Source organism: Parasteatoda tepidariorum, chromosome X1 (assembly GCF_043381705.1).
Source record: "Parasteatoda tepidariorum isolate YZ-2023 chromosome X1, CAS_Ptep_4.0, whole genome shotgun sequence".
Taxonomy (NCBI): Eukaryota; Metazoa; Arthropoda; class Arachnida; order Araneae; family Theridiidae; genus Parasteatoda; species Parasteatoda tepidariorum.
This window is the reverse complement of record NC_092214.1, coordinates 46,932,094-46,955,277: the sequence shown is the minus strand read 5'-3', so window position 1 is coordinate 46,955,277 and position 23,184 is coordinate 46,932,094. Positions and strand designations below refer to the sequence as shown.

At 29.8% G+C, this 23,184-nt stretch overlaps 2 protein-coding genes across 3 annotated transcripts in view; one reads left to right on the top strand and one right to left on the bottom strand.

Annotated features, from left to right (window-relative positions):
* The first annotated feature begins 286 nt into the window (after positions 1 to 286).
* The window catches only part of LOC107448563 (uncharacterized), a 181,557-nt gene continuing 158,659 nt past the window's right edge, over positions 287 to 23,184 (top strand). Inside the window, exons 1-3 of one of the 2 annotated variants that reach the window (XM_043048709.2) lie at positions 287 to 505; positions 18,170 to 18,283; positions 21,640 to 21,840. In XM_043048709.2, coding sequence (XP_042904643.1) covers positions 481 to 505; positions 18,170 to 18,283; positions 21,640 to 21,840 — 340 coding nt within the window. In that variant the 5' untranslated portion in view covers positions 287 to 480. The remainder of the gene's footprint in view (positions 506 to 18,169; positions 18,284 to 21,639; positions 21,841 to 23,184) is intronic. The other variant, XM_043048708.2, reaches the window with a different exon arrangement.
* LOC110282522 (uncharacterized) lies at positions 6,620 to 10,857 on the bottom strand. Its single transcript, XM_021146099.3, has one exon. The coding sequence runs from the start codon at positions 10,721 to 10,723 to the stop codon at positions 6,842 to 6,844; it is 3,882 nt and encodes a 1,293-aa protein (XP_021001758.2). The 5' UTR covers positions 10,724 to 10,857; the 3' UTR covers positions 6,620 to 6,841.

Genomic DNA, 23,184 nt, shown 5'->3' with positions numbered 1-23,184 from the left:
TATTGTTTTAACAATTATTATTTCGTTGTTGTCTAATTGCTGTCTAGTTCACTGAAACTGTTTTTCTAAATATTACCTAAAAAAGAGAGAAAAAAAAAACTCGAGCATTTTAATTATTTCTGATAATTCGAAACTTTCAACGTTTTTTTTTCTTTGCATTGCTGCTAAAAATAACATAACAAACAAGTAGCTTATCCTCTGAAAAATACCTTGATATTTTTTATTGATCCCAGAAGTGATTGCACTGAATGTTATCTTTTTTTACACTTCTTACAATAGAAATAGTGATCTTTAAATTAAAATCAGTGTTTTATACAATACTAAGATAAAGTGCGATAAGTGATTAGAATTTCAGTTGTTTTATGTCACTCCCTTAATCACCTGGGAAGGGGCGTCAGATATATTCGAAGTGCATTTTCTGTTCAGCAATTAGTGCAACTCGTCATCTCTTCCTTCTTCTTTATTCAAGAATAGCAGAAAATGGGGAATTTCTTTAAAACGAGAAGTAAGTAAATAGTTTTATAAAATTTGGTGAAAATGTTTGCATATATTTGGAAAAGATTGCACGTTTATTTCATATTAGAATCTCTTTGATGTTTTAACAATTATGATACAATAATTGGGATTTTATAAACTAATTTTTTTATTATTAATATCAAAACTAGTTTACTTCAGTTCAATTAATAATCGAATGTTTGCAATAAATTTTATATTTGATGCTATAATGCACTTAATGTAAGTTTATTCTTCAGCAAAAATTCGTAAAGTAATTTCTCACGTAATTAAAAACTTGATTATTGTAAAGTGTGCGCAAAAAAATTGGATCGTTTTAAATAACTTTTGATCTAAAGATCGGATCTTCTCGTATTAAGACTCAATATTAGTGGTTCGAGAGAGTGATCTCAAATATGTTAATTATTTAATGCAGATGATATTTCAAGTTAGGATATTAGACGCAAAAATTACTTTCTCTAAACAAACACAATATATTTTTTTAAAAGGATTTGGTTTTCTGACTCTCAAAATATAGGAGGTAGCCGCAATTTGGAAAATATGGTCCTCATAATTTGGTAAAGGGAGAGTTCCAAAGTTTAAACCCTTTTATGTTAAATATACTTTTTGCATATTACGCCATATGTTACGAATTATTTAAGGGAATCGAAAACATTTTGCAACTAATTATAAAAGTTTTTTTTAAAAAAATTTACGGCGCAGGCACTAAACTTTCGTTCTTCACTTCGGAAGATACAGGAAGTGTTGCTCATTTATTATCTCGTATTTCGGATCTTCTCGTATTAAGACTCAATATTAGTGGTTCGAGGGAGTGATCTCAAATATGTTAATTATTTAATGCAGATGATATTTCAAGTTAGGATATCAGACACAAAAATTACTTTCTCTAAACAAACACGATAATTTTTCTTTAATGGATTTGATTTTCTGACTCTCAAAATATAGGGGGTAGCCGCAATTTGGGAAATATGGTCCTCATAATTTGGTAAAGGGAGAGTTCCAAAGTTTAAACCCCTTTATGTGAAATATACTTTCTGTATATTAAGCCATATCTTACGAATTATTTAAGGGAATCGAAAACATTTTGCAACTAATTATAAAAGTTTTCTTTTTAAAAAATTTACGGCGCAGGCACTAAACTTTCGTTCTTCACTTCGGAAGATGCAGGAAGTGTTGCTCATTTATTATCTCGTATCTCGGATCTTCTCGTATTAAGACTCAATATTAGTGGTTCGAGAGAGTGATCTCAAATATGTTAATTATTTAATGCAGATGATATTTCAAGTTAGGATATTAGACGCAAAAATTACTTTCTCTAAACAAACACAATATATTTTCTTAAAAGGATTTGTTTTTCTGACTCTCAAAATATAGGAGGTAGCCGCAATTTGGAAAATATGGTCCTCATAATTTGGTAAAGGGAGAGCTCCAAAGTTTAAACCCTTTTATGTTAAATACACTTTTTGCACATTACGCCATATGTTACGAATTATTTAAGGGAATCGAAAACATTTTGCAACTAATTATAAAAGTTTTCTTTTTAAAAAATTTACGGCGCAGGCACTAAACTTTCGTTCTTCACTTCGGAAGATACAGGAAGTGTTGCTCATTTATTATCTCGTATTTCGGATCTTCTCGTATTAAGACTCAATATTAGTGGTTCGAGAGAGTGATCTCAAATATGTTAATTATTTAATGCAGATGATATTTCAAGTTAGGATATCAGACGCAAAAATTACTTTCTCTAAACAAACACAATATTTTTTTTAATGGATTTGGTTTTCTGACTCTCAAAATATAGGGGGTAGCCGCAATTTGGGAAATATGGTCCTTGTAATTTGCAAAGCTTAAACCCCTTTATGTTAAATATACTTTTTGCATATTAAGCCATATGTTAGGAATTATTTAAGGGAACCGAAAACATTTTGCAACTAATTATAATTTTTTTTTTTAAATTTACGGCAGGCACTAAACTTTTGTTCTTCACTTCGGAAGATGCCGGAAGTGTTGCTCATTTATTATTACCCAGTGGGCACCTGTGAACTAAGTCACGGAGGTGAGCAACATTACTCACGCCATACTGCCACGGATACCCGTTTTTAAAGGGTAGGCGATATTCACACAACAGAGAGAGAAAGAGGGAGAAACATCCATACCCTGAGCGGGATTCGAGCCCACAACCATTGGCCTCACAGTCAGGCACGCTAACCACTCGGTCTCCTGTCCAGTAAAAATTTGATTTTTTGACCCTGACGTGATTTCAACGCTCTACCTTCTGATCAGGGGTCAAACGTGCTACCGTTGTGCCATCGGGCCTCATAATTATAAAAATCGCTTATCAAAAGATAATTTCATACAAAAAATAATTTTTAATAATTACTTATTATTTTCATTTTATTTAATAATATTTAATTATAAGAATTTTCCCACAATTTTAATGATTGTAATTTTATATGTCAAAATACAAAGCTTGAAACTAATAGGTCGAAAATGTTATGAGAAATTGAAACTTAAATATACGACTTTTTTAAAATTCATTTTCTCAAGAACGTGGAGGAATGGTGCCAAATATTTCTCAGGAAGTCAGTTTCCACCATTTTTGGTGCTAAGGTACACAAAAATTTCTTACAGTGTTGAACTATTCGATATCAGACTTCTATGCCGTCCTGTAGTTTTGAAATATGTATATGAAATATGTGTTATTAGGAATTATGAAAGAGTTTTGAAAATTTAGTGAATTACAGCTAATGATCTCAGAAATATTCAGATAATTAATCTATTTTGTTACATTCGTATTGCACAAGGCAATTATAATTGTCCTAAAAATGCTTCAAAACTCTTTATAAGGTAATAAAGTACAGTCATAATTAAATCTTTTCATTTCCATTTCTGAGATAACTTGCAAGGATTGAGAATGCGTTTCAGTCAGTTTCAAATGACCTTAAAAGAGTGCTCTGTGTTTTCATTTATTTATTTTATTGTGAACAGAAAACTAACCTATTGGAGTATAAACACCAAAAAATCATAATTATAATTTCTTTTAGCGAAATGCAAATAGCTAATTACCATAATGAATGGATTTCTTTATATCGTAATCCGAACTCGTATCGTAATTCTTTATATCGTAATGCCACACTGAGATACGAGCCCTAGCCTTTGGGACATGAAAATTATCCTTTAATTATTAGATTGCCTTAAACACAAATGCTACATTGTGAGATAATGTCGTTCAGGCTCATGGCTAACTTTGAAAGGCTTTTTAAATTACATTTCCGTTTATGTTATATAAAATTATAGAGTAAGCAAGTATAAAAAATGGTGGTTGAATTACATAATCACCATATTAAATTGCAACAACTCTCAACGATATTATTTCAGAAATATATTTTTAAATGTATAAGTAGTATTATAGTACTTATATAGCCTCTTTAAATAAACATGTTCTTTTTTTGAATTGAACTAGATTTAAATTAAAAAAAAAAATATGTGGGTAACCGAAATGAAGTAATCTCCTTTGTTCATAATTAGTATTATTGCGATTTTTATTTTTTTGACAGCTTACATGTCGTTTTCTATTACAATCTGCATACTTTTTTAAGCAAATGAAGTTTTTATATTATCAAGTAAGAACTTAGTTTATCAGAGATTCTTGTTTTCTGCCAGTATTTTTACAGAAATGTATTTATTAATTGGAATTTAGTAAATTTTATTCATTAAATCTTCAACAGTCGTGACTTTGCTCTGGTACTTAACTGGGCAGTTCCAGGATATGACATTCTAAAGATAAGAAGGATAAAGTTAATTATTCATTTACTTTCATACTAAATTATTAAACTATTCATTTTAAACTATATAATAAATTCCTTTGTGCCGTACATTTTATTTTTTAAACATTTACAGTGAAAATGCTTTTCTGGATCTTATTATATGTTTATTTTCAACAGCTAGTCAGCCTACTGGGTATTCTATCTATTATTGTATTTAAGTGACCTTTAATAATACCTTTTCTTTTTGACAGTTGATAATTGATATTTATTTCATGAAACAAAGCGCATAAATGTGCTATCTTTAAGTTGTCTTATCGATACATGTTACGTTATCTGCATGTATGAACAAGGTTGGCATTAAAATAAAAGGCGTTATCCTGAAGTTTATTTCTGTAATTGTTATTTATTCATGTCATAGAACATAATCACTTCTTATCAAGCAGTTTTCCTTGAATATAATCTAGCGGTTATTACTTATCAAAAAGTTCGTTTGTTTCAAGAATTAGTAAGACAAATTTATCTGTATAAATATTTGAGGATTTTTAATTTACTCAATTCTGGAATCAATATGAGAAAATTAGAAAAAAAAATTAAAGTATAAAACAAATAAGTCTCTTACCATTATTATATTTTTTCTACATTAGAGAATACTCGACAGTACAGAAGTTTTAAATAGATTTCTGTATTGTCTATTGATCCCCCTTTTTATTGGGAAATGCAGCATTTCAAATTCATGCTCTAGAAATATTTTTAGCATCAAATTACGCTAGAAAACGATCCTGGAAATTCCACAAACCCAGTTTGCAAGCTTTTGCTCGGGAAAATATTACCAAAATTCTTCGAAAGCTTCTAAAGTTGATGGTGATTTTAATAAAATTAGAAAAAAAACTAAACGCTTCAGACAGTTATTTTCAAGACATAGATTACCAAATTCAATCACATATTCATGGAATTAAAAAAGATTAAAAACTTTTTAGGGAATTCATAGAAATAAAAAAGCAAAATTAACTTGATTTCCGCACTGAGAACAGCAGTATAAAAAAGCCGATTCCAGCACACAGGCGGAGCAGGCGGCTCAGGCGGAGGCCGAGTTGAGTTATTTCCCTCCTGCTGCTGAGTTGAGTTGTTCACCTCCTGGTTTAGTTTTGGTTTCGGTTTCCGAAATTTATAACATCCGGTGGCAACACCTTGTTTAGTTTTGGTTTCAGTTTCCAAAATTTTTAACTTCCGGTGGCAGCACCAGATTTAGTTTCGGTTTTTAAAAAAGTAGCATATCACCTATTTCTGCCTGCTTGAACTTCTTTTTTTAGTTTTAGTTTTGATTTCAGTATCATTTCTAAGCGATGGCAACACTCATTAATTTAGATTTGTTATTAAAAGATGGCAACACTCAATCTGTTTACAAACTAAGCAGGCGGAGCAGTTTCGGTTTCCAAACAAATTCGTTCCATACTCGTAGCTCCATCTAGTGATTAAAACAATTATTAATTTTTGCACATTATAGATGTGTGATACTCGTGGCGCTATCTAGGTTAAAAAGTCATAATTATACATAATTTAAAAATAATAAATGTTTAAAAATAATATTTGGTAATAAAATTATTTTCTTTTTCGACTTGGGATTTGAACCAGCAACCTCCAGGACAAAATGCTTCCATTGGATACTGATTTGTCAGGCACGCTAACCAGTATCCAATGGACGCATACAAAACGAAAGGAAACTTACGGTCTTAAAATAAATTTAAACTCGCTGACGGTTATGGATAAAAACTTAGTTTCATGTATTCTTATTCTTGAAATGGCAATGCCAATAATTAAATTAAAATAATTTCCACTTGCAAGATTTTTATTTATTTCATTTCTTAGCAGTGGCAGCACCTTCATTATTGTGGTGGGTTACTCAAAAGAGTCATGAAATTGTGGAAGGCGGAGCAGGCGGTGGAAAAATTAAAATGAAATATGAATGAATGTTTTTACATAGAATGAAATAAATAAAAGAAATTAAATAGCGTTATAGTTAATTAGAAATGATTCTGGATACTATTTAAAAAAATTATATTTTAAACGTATAAATGAATAAAAAATGTAGTTGAAATGAATAAAAATTTTTAATACCCAAAATAAATTAAGATTTTTATTTTTTAAAATGTTCTGAAGATGTCATAGTAGCTCAAACCACTATCTCATTAATGCATTGAGAATAATAAAAAGAAGAAAAACAATACTTTATTTGAGAAACATTATCATAGTAGCAAAATCTGAGAAAAAAATTATGCAGTTGCCTTAAGTTAAATTTAAAGTTTATTTCCTAAATAAAAATAAACTTTTACTTCACCTGTAGCATGAAATACGCCATCTACTTATGATGTAGGAATAGAGAGAAATCGATTAAAAAACAAACAAATTTTCATTCATAACAAATCACACATCATTTTTTATTTGAGACATACATAAAACTATGTAATCATTAAACTAATTTATCAAAATATAAGAAATATGTAACATATGTATAGATATAGAAACATTCATAGGTTTTTCTTCTTCATGAATTCAAGGCAAAATTACTCATCAGTTATTTCTTCATTTCTTAATTTGTAGTGTCCATGAGCAAGAGTCGTAATGCCATCTTCCAAAATATGCCTCTTTTCGTCGTTAAAAGATAAAGCAAGTTTATTTTGATGCACAGAATGAATGTTATGGTGTTTAGAACGAATAAAATTCATTTCTGCATAAAGATTTTTTTTGCTAAATAAGCAATCAAAATAATCGTGAAATGTTATTTTATTTTTGAGGGTTTGTTTTTTAATTCCTTTCAATCGCTTTTCTGTTTTTTCTTCAGTTTTGTAGGCATACATTTTTGATTTTAATCCAATGAATTCGGACATTATCCGACCCTTGTTCTCATCTTTCATCTTTCCGAGGACTTTTTTATTTATTAGTGGTATGTTGTAAATGTTATTTATGTCATAGTCGGATGTATCATATAAGTTAATGTTATTTTTTATGTCTGCATACATATCCGAAGTTTGTACCTCATAAATAAAGGAATCTGTATCCGTGTACATCAGTCGAATGTTTGATCCGTACGTTTCTTTCATCGTTTCGTAATGGAAAGAATACATAAGAATTTTGGATGCTTCTAGAATAACCATGCCTATTTGAATAGGTTTAGAAAAATGAATTTTTGTTTTTTTCATATGCACAGCCATTAAATTTTCAGAAAAAATTGTTCTGTGCTCAAAATTTGGTTTTGCAATGAGTTTGCTTACTTGTTTGCTGGATGTGCACAATCTAATATTTACTCGACGCCTTATATTTTCCATTGTTTTTCCAAAAATGCTGTTGTTCATCAGTTTATAAAAGTCTTTATGGAAATCTGTTTTAGAATTGGTTCTTAATTTAGTGTTAAAATCTATATAACTCTGGAGCCATGGTGATTGATTAAATTGTAAAACTCTATGTATTTTAGTTAATTTCAGCCCTAATTTCAAGTACAGTTTCAAATTCTTATAATATATAACATATTTAAGTTTTGGCTCTAGAGTGGTTAAGAGGCGTGGTAATCTACAGTTAGGTGGTGGTTTGTTTTCAGGTGCGACTGGGAAATCAGAATGATGATCATGTAGCTCATCGGGATAATTCAGGTCAACCTCTAATATATAACCGATTTTTGAATCATCCGGAATTTTTTCTACATCTATATCTGTGCTGCACCATGAAAATTTATTCAAAGGCAAGCTCTGGCTCATCGCAAAACCATAGAGGTTATTTGCATCTAGATATATTAAAAATTTAGATTGTTCATTAGGATTAAAAGTATCCATGTACTTATTATTAGCTTTTGAATATCGGTTACAACATTGGCTTATTCCTCCCCTAATACCCTTTTCAATGAATAAAATCATATCATAATCCGTTATTAATTCTAAAGTTATTTTTGAATGAAATAACATTGCATCCCAGGAAAGAGCGGGAGCTGTGTAATACCAACACGGATCCAAATTATAAGTTTTTAAGCAAATGTTTCGAAAATTTTCAAATAAATCTGCTAATAAAAGTACATCTGTTTTAACATATAAATCACAATAGTCACCTAGTGTTATTAAATTAAATGTTTGGAAAACATTTAAGGCATGTCTATAATCATCCTCATTTATTTCTTCCTCATTAAGTTTATTGTAAAAGTTATCGCGTGATGGTAAACTAGTTTCATTGCATTTTTTAAAATCATCAAAATAATCATATGGAAAAATTCCTTTTCTAAGAAGTAAATCAATTTTATTAGATGGAAAATTAATGTTCATATGTTTAAATTCATTTTTACTTAAAGTAGATATTAAACTATCGAGACTTGCCGGCATGAACTTTAATGTATCAATAAAGCGAATGTGAAAATTTTTAGAAATTGTTTTTGAAAAGGAAATGTATCTCTCTTCGTTATTAGGTATTAAAAAAATGGGGAAATTATCATATCCTAACTCCTTTACAAATATATGAGCGTCGTAACCTGCCAAATTATGAAAGAAAACTGGTAAAAAATTTGGTACTCTCATTAGAAGGTTACATCTATTGCAACACGCACCGTTAAAATTTTGAGTAACGTGATTATGATCACGAACTTTTTTATTTTCGAAAGAAAAAGGTTCAGAACATGCGTAACAGTTCTTAGCATCATCAAAAAGTTTTTGTTCAATTTCATTCAAAGGTTTTAAAGGTTTAGGATTTCTGTAGATTTTTTCGATTTCGAGAGCTTCATTTTTTATACTTTCTACAAATACTTTAGAGGCATCTTCCCCTCTGTATATAACAGGAGGTTTATAAAAGCCACCATCATAGCATATATAATAGCAAAAGCTAAAAGGTGCGTGTTTCTGATAGATAGTTGATGAAGAAAGATTCGGATTTCGAGAACAAGAGTCGGTTTTCAAAGTTAAGCATTCAAAATCTGCATAAACAGTGAAAGGAACTTTTAAAACATGCTGAAAATTTTTAAATTTAATGTACTTACTTTCTTCAGATGGCATTACGACTCTTGCTGGACAATTTTTGTCACACAGTTCTTTGTGTTTTATAAGAGAATCCTCTGAGTTGAAAAACACTAAGCACCTTTTACATATGAAAACTTTATGTCCGTGATTTGAATATTGTTTTGACACAAGCCTGGAAAGATTTTTGATGAGGCAATAATGTCCAAATTCATGTTTAGTTGGCACAAGTAATAAGTCAATGTGTACAGTTTCACTAACTTCACTGACGAGTAAGGGAAAAATGTTCAGTTCTTTGTCAAAGGAATAGACATTAATAGAGATGTTATTATTTTTTGAAAATTTTTTAACATCACTTAGAGGGGTAGGAAAATTTATTCCTTCAAAGTTCAAATTTTTTTCAAGATCTTCGTAATTTGATACACGATTTGGGTTGCGATCTGCAGGAAATACAGCTGCTAAAATGGACCATTTGAAGCAACAAGTGTCGCTATTTTTAACATTAATTACAGCATTTGTCATACGAATTTTTTCAGGTAATTCCACAAAAGTTGAACCTCTTAGAGGAGTAAATTTATTAGTGTGGATTTCGAGTTCAATAATTTCTCCCAGCGTCCAGCCTGAGTCTTTTTCCTGGAAATCCTCACTTTCTAGAATAAGTTTATTTGTTAATTCTTCATATAATTCACTTTTATTTGTAGAGGCGAAAACAGGTTTGTTTGCTGTCTTGAACTCGACATTTTTTATTTGCTTGACGAAGTCATCACTTACTTTTTGATAGATACAAAATATTAACAATCTCACTTTCAGTGATTCATGTTTTTGAAGTTCAGATAGAAATATTTCAGTAGTTTCATCCTTTTTACTTCTTAAAAACTCTGGAATACCGATCTCTCTATCATAATTTTTTAGAGTGAATTCTCTATAGGCCTTTTTGAAAGCACTTTTTGTTTCTTTTGTTCGTGACAATTTGGTTCTATCCAAGTTTTCTGCAGATGTAGGAGCAATGGTAGATGTTGAAGGTCCAGCAAAGGTTGGGAGTCCTGCAGATGTTGAAGGTTCGGCTAATATTGGAAATCCAGATGTTGAGGGCTCGGTGAATGAAGGCACTGCACCACCTTGTTGATTGTTTAGAATCACCATCTTTTTGTTGGGTTCATTATCATCATCTCGCTTTCTTTTCTTATTCTGCTTTTCCAATTTTCTTCGACAATTTCCATTTTTTAAGTGATGATCTAAATTGTCTTTTCTGCTGAATTCTGTAGCACACATTTTACATGAAATTTTCTCAGTAGAATGCACAGAGTCTCTGTGTCTTAGTAGATCACTTTTACGAGCAAACTTTTTAGAGCAGTCAGTACATGAATGCGCATTTTTTTTCTCATGTACTTGTAAGGTGTGCCGTTTTAAATTGTAGTTCGTATTAAAACACTTCTCACAAATGTTGCAAGTAAACATGTTGAAGCCTTAAAATCAACACAACGTTGTGATTACTACACCGACAAACAAATTTTATCTTCAGCAAATTTGTGACGATCATGCGCAGTACGTATGCTCCACACAACGACTTGGATTGGCTATCTTAAAAGTCATTTGGAAGTAAACCACCTTAACTGCAACCTATTTTATCATAACTAAAGAATTTTCTATGAGGGATACATTAATGAATGGTATTATACGTTATCACCATTCAAGGAACTAGTTTTTCAACTATATTCTCACCTTTACTCACCTTCACAACACGTAATAGCTTGGTCTACCTGTGCAGTGTTATGTAGTTGACTGATAACAGTCAGGACATGCATTGTACTTTGATTCATCATATGGACATTAATCATACACTCAATTTTATCTTGTCAAAGCATGTTTCTAAGCTTTAAAGTAAGCAACGGGAGAGAGAATAATGATTAATAATTATTATCGAGTAAATACTTCAAAATCAAACATTAATTTTCAATTTTAGATTATACAAAATACAAATAAATGAATTTCTGAGGGAAAAATATTTTATTGCTATTTTTTTAATTAAAAATTTTGTTATAAAATTATTTGTTTAAACATTTAATAATGCAATATTCTCACATAAATGGTTTTGTTATAAGAGAAAAGAATTAGTTTTGCGATGGATGCTCTTAAATTAGGTCACGATTTCTCGATGATCGTCTCAGATCCATCAGGAAGCGGTAAAACCCATTATATTAAAAAACTAATAGAAAATAAAATGATTAAACCCTTCCCGAAAGAAATAATTTGGTGCTATGGTATTTATCAAAAATTATATGATGAAATTCCTAATGTTACCTTTCATGATTGTATACCATCAAATTTGAATCACTATTCAGATGCATTGATTATCATTGACGATCTGATGAGTGAGTTAGGAAACGATCCGAAATTAACTAAATTATTTACTAAATTTTCTCATCACATCAATTTAAGTAAAATATTTGTGTTGCATAATATTTTTCACAAAGGAAAGGAAATTAGAGAAATATCTCTAAATGCTTATTATCTCGTGTTGTTCAAAAATAGGAGAGATCAATCACAAATTATACATTTAGGACGCCAATTATATCCTAGTAAACTAAAGTTTTTTCAAGAATGTTACGCAGATGCTACTTCAAAACCATATGGTTATTTACTAATTGATTTAAAATCGGAAACTGATGAATCTATGCGCATGCGTACTGGTATGTTTCCCGGAGATACTTTTTACGTATATCAACCGCGATAACTTTATTAAAACAGATGATTTTGAACAAGCAACATGTCTGCTGTCGTTATAGATTTCGAGGGATTTCAACTACCTTCGGGACACTATATCATAAAAGAACTTGCATTTCAGTCCATAAATAGCAATTCCATCAGCGGTATCTTTCATTTTCTACCGCCTTGCACTTCCGAACAACTTACTCGTCAGCAGAAATTTCAATATAAATGGGTAACAAAATATATACATTTGATAGAATGGAATGGAGGATAAATACCATATTATAAAATGCGAACCATCTTAACATTTTTGTTCGATATGTTCACACATATTTATGTTCAAGGGTTAGAGAAAGGAAAAATTTTAATGGGGAAAAAATGTTAAAATTTAGAAAATATTGGCTGTCCAAAGATTGATCAAGTTATAAATTCAAACTTTTGTTCTTTTCATCCTCCCAATTTTAAAAGATGCGCACTTACTAAAGTGAAAGTTTTTTGCAGAAATAATAAATAGACTCGAATAGAAATTGCATCATTCATTTGATTACAAGATGTCAGTGTGCACTGATCAAACTTTACAGCTCTTAAAGTTAATTTCTAAAACTAAAAATTCAAAATCTCTCGTGAAAAGGTGCTCAAAAAGTGAGATAAAAACTTTGTGTGAGTGTGTGTTGAACGTGTTGTGTGGAAACGTACCCCTGACAAAAACTCAAAAATATTTTCTGTCTCCTTTTAAAGAGTGCTTGCGAAAACTTTCAAACAAAAAAAAACACCCTTATATAAAAAAAGAAAATTCTCATTCAAAAGGGGGAAGGATTTTTTTATCAATTTTATTACCTGCTGCTATATCAGTTATCAGTTCTTTAATTCATGGAGCACAGTATGAAATTTGTGCTAGTTCCGGAAGACGGGGGTTCAAATTCAAGAACACTTATCGGAGTTGGATCAACAAATGATAAACATTCTACAGAACAAATATTTAGCTGATCACGAGAAAACAGCTCTGTATTTACAAGTGCAAACCCGATAAACCAGAACCCCAAACGAATCAGCAGGAAATTCCAAATACAGAGAATTCTGCAGTTGCATCTGCAGAAGAGGGCTCTTCAAATATCAAAAGAGAAACAGAAGACTTGGAAGAAAAAATTCTAAATGTAGTTCCAGCTCGATTTCAAGAAAAAGCTAAAGATATGTATAAATTTTTCAAAGTAATGAAATTCTTTGGAACACTAAAGGTGAAATTATTCATGAAGATAAAGCTGTTCCTGGAAGTAATATAGTAAATCTTATAAACGACTTTTTACGAAATAGAAGATCAGCTCCAATGGGGAGAAATGTATTTTTAAAAACATTAAATGATGCTCAATTACCAGCACATTTAGATGTAAATAAAAAATTGTATAATAAAAATAAAATTGTTAAGAAACCTATAATGTATGCTCGCAGAAGTGCTTGGGTGAAACTTTAAAAATAAATGTTACTTTATTAATTAAAACTTTTTGTCTTTGTCATCTTCAAAATTTATCTTCAAAATTTTCTTTTTATATAAAGTTTAATATTTGGAAAAAAATTCTTAAGTAAAATTCATTCATATTTCATTCTATTTTTTCCACCGCCTGCTCCACCTTCAACAATTTCATGACTCTTTTGAGTAACTCACCACAATAATGAAGGTGTTGCCACTGCTAAGAAATGAAATAAATAAAAATCTTGAAAGTAGAAATTATTTTAATTTAAATATTGGCATTACCATTTCAAGAATAAGAAAACATGAAACTAAGTTTTTATCTATAACCGTCTGCGACTTTAAATTTGTTTTAAAACCGTAAGTTTCCATTCGTTTTGTATGCGTCCATTGGATACTGGTTAGCGTGCCTGACAAATCAGTATCCAATGGAAGCATTTTGCCCTGGAGGTCGCTGGTTCAAATCCCAAGTCGAAATTTTTTTTTAATACCAAATATTATTTTTAAACATTTATTTTTTTTTAAATTATGTATAATTATGACTTTTAAACCTAGATAGCGCCCCGAGTATCACACATCTATAATGTGCAAAAATTAATAATTGTTTTACTCACTAGATGAAGCCACGAGTATGGAACAAATTTGTTTGGAAACCGAAACTGCTCCTCCTGCTTAGTTTGTAAACAGATTGAGTGTTGCCATCTTTTAATAACAAATCTAAATTAATGAGTGTTGCCATCGCTTAGAAATAATACTGAAATCAAAACTAAAACTAAAATAAGAAGTTCAAGCAGGCAGAAATAGGTGATATGCTACTTTTTTAAAAACCGAAACTAAATCTGGTGCTGCCACCGGAAGTTAAAAATTTTGGAAACCGAAACCAAAAGTAAACAAGGTGTTGCCACCGGATGTCAGAAATTTCGGAAACCGAAACCAAAAATAAACCAGGAGGTGAACAACTCAACTCAACAGCAGGGGGAAACAACTCAACTCAACTCGACCTCCGCCTGCTCCGCCTGTGTGCTGGAATCGGCTTTTTTATACTGCTCAGAACATTCTGGCAAAATTACCTTACTGTATGGTAATGACATTTCTGATAAAAAAGACCATAATTCTGGCTAATAAAGCCTATATAGACGCTATTTAAACCATTATTTCGGTTATTTTTTCGTTCATATGTTAACGATTTGCCGGAAATTCTGTTTTTCAAACTGAACTGAAAAGTAAATATAACCGATTAAGGATTTCTATGTCACGCTCTAAGGTATGATAAAATTACCATATTTTCCAAATTTTCACTCATATTATAAAACCATATTTTATTGCTAGTTTTACCAAAATTATTGCTAAAACTTTCGAGATTTTGGGTGTACCCATAAAGTTTTTAAGACGGTAAATTTTACTATAGTCTTTTAGTTTTGATAATACTTTTTTTCTCAATACGAAGGCAGTTAAAATCCCATTTTTTTTTTTTAACAAAAAATGTAAAAAACTTATTTTAATTAAAATTTTATTTAGTAATTACTTAGATAAATATCATATTTTATCTTAATAAAATAATAAAAAATATTCTGCGTCAAACCGATGTGAATAATAAAGAAAAGTAGGAGTGCTGAAAGGAGGCACGAAAATTTTCTTGGCATGGTGAATGGTTATTTTGCGCGCGTTTTGTTAAAATAAAATTTAATTGGTTTAAAGAAAAAAAAGGAAAAATAATTATAACCCAAATTTAATTTTTTATAACACCACTATTATTATATAATACCAGTTGCATGAAAATGAAGCTAATTAGCATAAAATACGATTCTAAATTGATGCCTTTGGATCAATAAAATAACTTAGTATTGTCAGGCTTGGCTATAAAATTAATTGAAAAACATATTGTATTGATCAGCAGATCGGCAAGTTAGGGGCTCTTTTCTTGTAACTGCGTATAATGCCCTTCACGATCCTTCCCATCAAATATGTAAAATAAATGCTAGTATATAGTACATTTTTCGTTCGACAGTTACTGTTTATAGTGCCACAAACAGAATAACAATATCGTTTAGCAGGAGTAAGGAATTCCTCACTGAGACATTCTTTTTCTAGGTAAGCTGTAGGCAATATTTTTTCATAAATAATTATTTTATGGATTAGAATTACTTTTTGAGTTCTTGGGATTAAAATAAAAACACTCTAGGTGGTCTAAGTGGTCATATTTAAATTCAGCAGCTTAAAATCTAAACAGTATCATCATAAAGAGCTTTAGCAAATCGTTGTTATTTCGTTGTCTAAATTCTCTTTCTGAATTCATTATATACAACTAATCCCATTCTCATTATTAGTATTCACAGCCGGCATCTCAGCTTTAATTTTAGGTTAAAGAATGAAATAATTATCATAATAATTCTTCTTTTAAGGAAATATGAAATACCGTGAGAAACTTCCCGCAAAGTATTCTAGCCTGTCATATTTGCTATATTATCCTTTGTCAGACACGTGCTCGGGATTACTTGTGTTGTAGTTGTTGTAGTTTATTTACGTCGCACTAGAGCTGCACAATGGGCTATTGGCGACGGTCTGGGAAATATCCTTGAGAATGATCCGAAGACATTCCATCACAATTTTGATCCTCTGAAGAGAGGATGGCACCCCCGCTGTGATAGCCCGATGGCCTGTGCTTGAAGTCGAGCACTTTAAGTAATATTTTTTAATACTAATTACCAATTTATTAATTAGCAAATATAAACGAATCTATATAGGGAATCAAATCTAAATCTTGACTGGCATAATATTCAGCTCATTTTTCACTATTAAATTTTAAATTACTACACCAGTGCGCGTTTAACCATAATATTCAAATTTAAACCATAATGTACCGTTGCGAAAATTTCCTAAATCCATAATACTACGCTAACTTGATTCATATTATCAAGCTAAACTTACCATCTTAAACTTGATTGCAGATTTGATTTTTAAGGTAGAACTTGACACCTCTTTAAGGCTTCAAACTATACTATTATATTTCAAGGTAGCACTAAAATGGTTCCAATTTGAACCGATTTTTCGAGAGTGCAGTTGACGTATGTCTCCCAATCCATAACATAACTGCTATTATAATTAGCTTGATGTGCGCATGAGGAATAAATGAAACTTTCTTTTCAAATCTTTGACTTAAAAAAAAACTTTAAAAGTAACACATTAAAGTTTCAATATTATAACTACTTCTTTGGCATTTCAACTGTAAATAAAATTCTACATAATTCTACATCAATAATTTCAAATGAGCAATATACTTTTTTGTGTTATTTCAAGGATCAAAAGACGCACGTAAGGTAAAAAAGTATGGTAAAAATAGAAGTTATTTTGTCCTTTTAAATAGTAATCGCGAAATAATTGACTTAGCGTTGAATGTTAAGTAGCGTTGTGAGAAACTGATGATTTCATTTTTATATTTTTTAATTGTCGGTTAGAAGTATTTAATGATTAAAGTATAGAACTGGTGTTTTAATTAGTTTTCATTCTATTACTTTTTAATTATGTTCTTATGAAACAGTGGAATATTAGAAAAATTATGACCTCATTAAAAGCAAAGAATTGAAGATTAATCCTAAATGAGAGTTTGATTTTTGCAATTTTTTTTAATGAAAATTAATTTTTCTTTAAAAGTTAAGATAAAATAAATTAAATAAATAAGTAATCTAAATAATTTCCTGTTCCTATACGAGCATTTGAAAACATACTCGATTGTTTGAAAACGCAACTAATGTGCATAGAAATCAGATTTTTTTTTTTTAAATTTAAGGCATTTTTCTTGATTTGATATTTTATAGCTCTTTTTTTTATCTACGTTTTTCATTTTCAAAAAATTAGTTTTATTTTGAAAAAGATATAATTTAGTTTCTCTATTTCTCCTGGTTAATAATGAATGTTATTATTTTTTCTCCCGAAAGCAAATTAGTTATTTTTAAAAATTATTATTTTGTTTAAATTATTTTTAAATGTCCAAACTACTAAACAAGGCTTTTGCTTCGATCTTCATAGTAATTTAGCTATTTTTTGAGAAATAATGGGATTATTTTAATGCTCTTTTAATGGGATTGTTATATAGCTTTGATGTAATTTTACTTTGATGTGCAAAAACAATTACTATGAGTTCATTTCTCTTGTATTTAACGTTTAAAATGTATGAAGAAAAGCGTACGAAGCAATTTTAGTTAAATTATTGCATTATATGATAATAACAATTCCGGTCAAGAAAAAACATCATAATTCTGGATGTACATGTAACAAACATGTTAATCAATCATATGCACAGCAAAGATATGAACATTAAAACTAATCTTAGTAGAACAGAAGTGAATACGAATTCCGCACCCGGCCTGCCCCCCACAGTGCTGACGTAAAATAATTTTGGTGGTAGACGGATCATGGGTTGGAGTCTCCTTGGTAAGCGTGGGAGGTTTTCGTGGTTTTCCTCTCCACGCAACGCAGATGCTGGTTAATTTCATCAAAAAGTCCTCCTCGGAGACAAATTTCCACCAATACTTGATCCAAGAGTTCTCTTGCCTTCTGGATTGGCCTCAAAATTACAAGGCGGAGTTGAGCATTAGTAATCGTGAACCCAAAAATTGCGTCGGCTGCTCAACAATGGTTATAAAATGATATAATAATAATGATGATAATAATAATAATTACGGATATTATATTTTATGTATTCGTAATTTAATTAAAGGTTTTATTTTTAGGTGTATTTCTTTTTGCTTTATCGTTGCTTGCTGTCTTAGCCTTGATAGAATGTGAGACGGATCCAGAATTTACTGATACTCTGCCATCATTTATATGTCCTAAAAGTGGAACAAGTAAGTCAAAATTTACTACCACTATATTTCGCATTTCCAATATGAAAATGTTAAAAATAGGAATGCATAACACAGCTAGTAACAAACATTTTCAAATTAGTATAATTATGGAAATAGTTTATACACATAAATCGTCCACATGAATGTAATGGAATTATTCAATTTCGCAACAACTTTTAAAAGTTCACACATATTAGCTTATTTTTGTAGTATCATACTATCTATAAACAAAAAAAAAGTGGCTAATAACAGTGAAATGCCACATATTTAAGTTGAGTTTCATCCCGTAATTTTGACTTTACCTTTTTTGCAGTAAAAATTTGACAAAAAAGTAATCATAATTGTAATAGTAAATTTAATCGTAGTCGCTGGGAGTGTCTTCCTATTTCAAAATTCCTTTCAATGCGTCTCAGAGCTGGTACAAATTAAAAATTATCGTAATTTTATGTTAATTTATTGTTATCTAATAATTATTGCTGAAAATTACATTAGAATAGATTCAGAAATAGATGTTTTATCGTAATTAATAGATTCGACGACTTATTTGCCCAGCTTGTCATTTTCCTCGCTATATGCAGTGCACGAAAAGGAAGAAAAAAAAATAGAAAAGTGAAACCCGAAATAATTTTTGATCTAATGATCGGATCTTCACGTTCTAGGACTCACTCCTAAAAGTTCGAAAGGGTAATTTCAAATAAGCTAATTAATTAGTGCTGACGATATTTTAACTTACGAAATCAGATACAAAAACGTACTTTTTCTGAATAAAAGTAACTTTTTTTGATGGATTATGATTTCTGACTCCCGAATTATAAGGAGTAGCCGCAATCCTGAAAATATGGTCTCAATAGTTTGTATAGGAGAGTAGTTCATAGTTTGGGACCCTTACTACTAATTTTACTTTTTGCGTAATTAAACTAATCTCGAGAATTTCTGAAGAGAATTGAAAAATTTTTGCACCCAACTGTAAAACTCACTTACCCAAAGATAATTCCATGCAAAATCTAACTTTTAGGAAATATTTATTATTATTGATTGGTTTATTTATTAATTTATTTAATACTTGTAGAAAAATGAGTTGTAAGGTATGCAATTTTTACATCATTTTACAGAACGTTATTCCACATGGCAAAATACCATATTTGAGTAAATTCGGACGAATAGTTAGAGCGAAATTTTCTGGAACTATTTGACCAATTTTGCTCAAATTTTCTACTTTGCCATGCAAAATTACATGCCTTAAAATGATGTAAAGAATACTTTGCAACTCAAAATTTGTTCGAGTCTAATTAAATTAAATAACAAAACAATTACTAACAGTTATACTTTGCATGGAATTATCTTTGGATAAAGCCTAGTGTGTTTTGGATAAAGACTTTTGGATAAAGCTTTATACTAGTGTGCAAAATTTTTTGAATTTGCTCGAGTACCCGAGATATATTGAATTAAGCAAAAAGTAAAATTAACATGAAGTGGTCCAAATCTTGGACCGCTGTCCTGACCAAACTATTGGTACCCTATTTCCCAGATTGCGGTTACCTCTTATAATCTGAGGGACAGAAATCATAATTCATCAAAAAAGAAAAAAAAAAGGTACGTTTATTCAAAGTATGTTTTTGTGTCTAATTTCGTAACTGTACTAAGTAATATGCATTTTTGAGATCACCAGCTCAACCATTAAAATTGAGTTCTAGAACGTGAAGATGCGATTATTAGATCAAAAGTTATTTAGGGTGGCCCATTTATTAGTTTTTGCGAACTATACAATAGCACGTCAAGCTTAAATTTTCACAAAATATATACAGTTTTTATGATTTTTTATACCATTCAAAACAAATAACTGTATCATATTTTAGTATAAAAATTATCGAAAAGTTAAATAAATAAATAAAATAATACGTTTAACTATAGGATGATTATAAAATGACTTGTTTTTGAATAATTTATTTTTCACAGATTAGTAAACTAATTAAAACCACATATTTTCTTAAAGTTTAAGTTCGGTGTGCTGCTGTCAGATGTAAGGAAGAGAACACTTTTTACATTTAACTTTTTTAACGTAGACACAAGTTTTTCGCCCTTTAGCGTTTAAAAAAAAGGGAAAAAATTCAGCCCACACTACTGCGTAAAAGTATATATAATTTTTGAAACAACAAGTCAAACATACGTAGACTTTCCACTCTGATTCCCATTTTTGGAATAAATAATGATCATAATTATAATTTTAATTTTTTAACGTTTTCATTCTTCATTTCAAGCATACTTTTAATAGTTTTTTTTAAAATCCTTCTTTTTTTTACAAGGTCAAAGTAGGAGAATGATAATTCCAAAAATGTTTTTTAAAATTCTCAAAACTGTATAACTTTGATATTTTTGGTATACTTTGACTTTATATCATCTTGTTATTTTGTTTAGTTTAATGTAATGGTATTTATGAATTTATTATGATTATGCCTATATTGTGTTCTTCTGTTTTTGAGGCTATATAAATAATTTATAAGTAAATGGTTAGCCTTTCCAAATTTTATCATATTTGCTAGAAAACAGCTCTGTAATATAATCAAATTTTATTTATAATTTTACCGATTGTCATTACTGAAGTGTTGCGGTAATAATTGCCGTCCTTTTTGGTTTTCTCAATGAACCAGAAAACATGGTAAATTTTACGATATTCTGGTAGTTTTGACCATACCTTTTTCGCATTACTATAACGCAGTAACTAATGCGTTTCTCTTTCTTCGCATTTAAACAACGATTTTTAACTTCTATTAATAAGTATACAAATATTTTTTTTGTTAGATGTTGCCATATTAAAAACAGAATATATACCTACATTCGGAATATATACTACACATACCTACATTTGTTCGAAACGTTTTTGTTATCGCAAGTATCTACACATTTAGGTAGGCAAATAATTTATTTGCATTAATTAGAGTTCCTTTCTTTTATGCTGAATTTTTAAATTTGGTTGATTGTATAAAATGGTTAGAGGTATGTCATAAAATAATCTACTTCCGGTAATAAGTTTTACGGCAAATAGCAAACTTGGCTTGCAATTTGAGCTCTTTGAAAATACTTAATAATAGTGAAATTTTCCCCTACTTTTATTAAAAAAAGGAAGAATAAAAATCGGTGTTTTGCTTCTTCAAAGTACTTACTTTTCGTGCAAGCTCCATTTTATGTAGCCAGCAAATGAATACCGATTTTTGGTGCCACGCGGCTCGGAATTTTAAACAATGTATTTTTGTGGTCGGGCTATAATGAGTTAACATAATACATAGTTTTGAATTTATGTACATTTTGTTAAAATGCATAATATTCTTTAAAATTTATTTTAAAATAAATTTATTTAGATGATCCTCTTCCAAGTTTTCCTCCTACTTTTTCTGCTGATACTCGACTCAACTTTCCAAACAAACAATTAACAGTAGAACTTCGCCATTATAAGGATGAAGCAGGAAAACGGGAAAGTTTGGAGATTTTTGCACCAGGAAGACATGTCAAATACGTAGTTCATGACAAACAGCATCTTCTCATAAATTTCCCAGATAATGGTAAGAAATTTAGATCACTAATACCACTCATCAAGAAATTATTTCTTAGAATTTTACATTTGTATATACATTTTTAAATGATAAGTTTTTTTATTGTTTACGGAAATAGTATTGAGCAAGTTAAAACCAGTCATTCTATAATTTTTAACTTAATTTAATTACTCAGTAATGTATTAAAATACGAGCATTCTACTGAGAAATATTTTTATAGCAAGTGAAAGTATAACCCTGATTGGATATGATATACTCAACGCCCACACTAAACTTCGAACTTAATAGAACCACACTAACGAGAAATAAATGTATTTTAATTTCACAGAAATGAAGTTAAATGTGAGCACCACTACTTGCCAAATGTTTCCAGTTTCATAGCAAATGAAGGTATAACCCTGATTGAATTTAATATGCTCCATACCCACACTAATCTTATAATTCTATATAACCACACTAAACTGACAACGGGAAATTCTGTAATAACGGCTTTTATTATATATTTTTAGAATCCATGTGCAAAACTAAGCTAAAACTATGTACCGTATGCAAAAAAAAAAAAAAAAAAAAAAAAAAAAAAAAAAAAAAAAAAAAAAAAAAAAAAGAAACAAACCCCCCTGATTAACTTTTGATCTAATGATTGGATCTTCGCGTTCAAGGATTAAATCTCAATGGGACAAAGGGGTGACCTCAAATATACTAATTAATAAGTGCAGACGATATTTTAAGTTTCGAAATCAAACACAAATACGTACTTTCTTTGAATAAACATATTTTTTTCCTCCACAGATTCAGATTTCTGATCTTCAAAATATCGGAGGTAGCCGCAATTTGAAAAATATGGTCCCATAGTTTGGTCAAGAGAGAAATCGAAAGTTTGGAACCCTTAATTTTAATTTTACTTTTTGCGTATTTCGCCATATTTCGAGAATTTTTCAAACGAATAGAAACATTTTTGCTCATAATTATAATACTCGTTTATCCAAAGATAATTCCGCGCAAAAATCAAAATTTAGTAAATATTTATTATTTTCAATATATTATTTAATAACAGTCGAAAAAATTTTGAATTGTAAGGTATTAATTTTTACGTCTTTTTAAAGTATGTAATTTTACGTGGCAAAATCGGTCGAATAGTTCCTGAGAAATCTAATTTTAGGGACGTCGAATGCTTAAAATTTGATTTCTCGGGAACCATTCGACTGATTTTGTTCAAATTTTGCATTTTGTTATGTAAAATTACACATTTTGAAATGACGTAAAAAATTTCCTATCGTTTTTTTCGACTATTATTAAATAAAATAATAAAAAATAATAATTATTTACTAAAAGTTTTTTTTTCATGAAATTTCC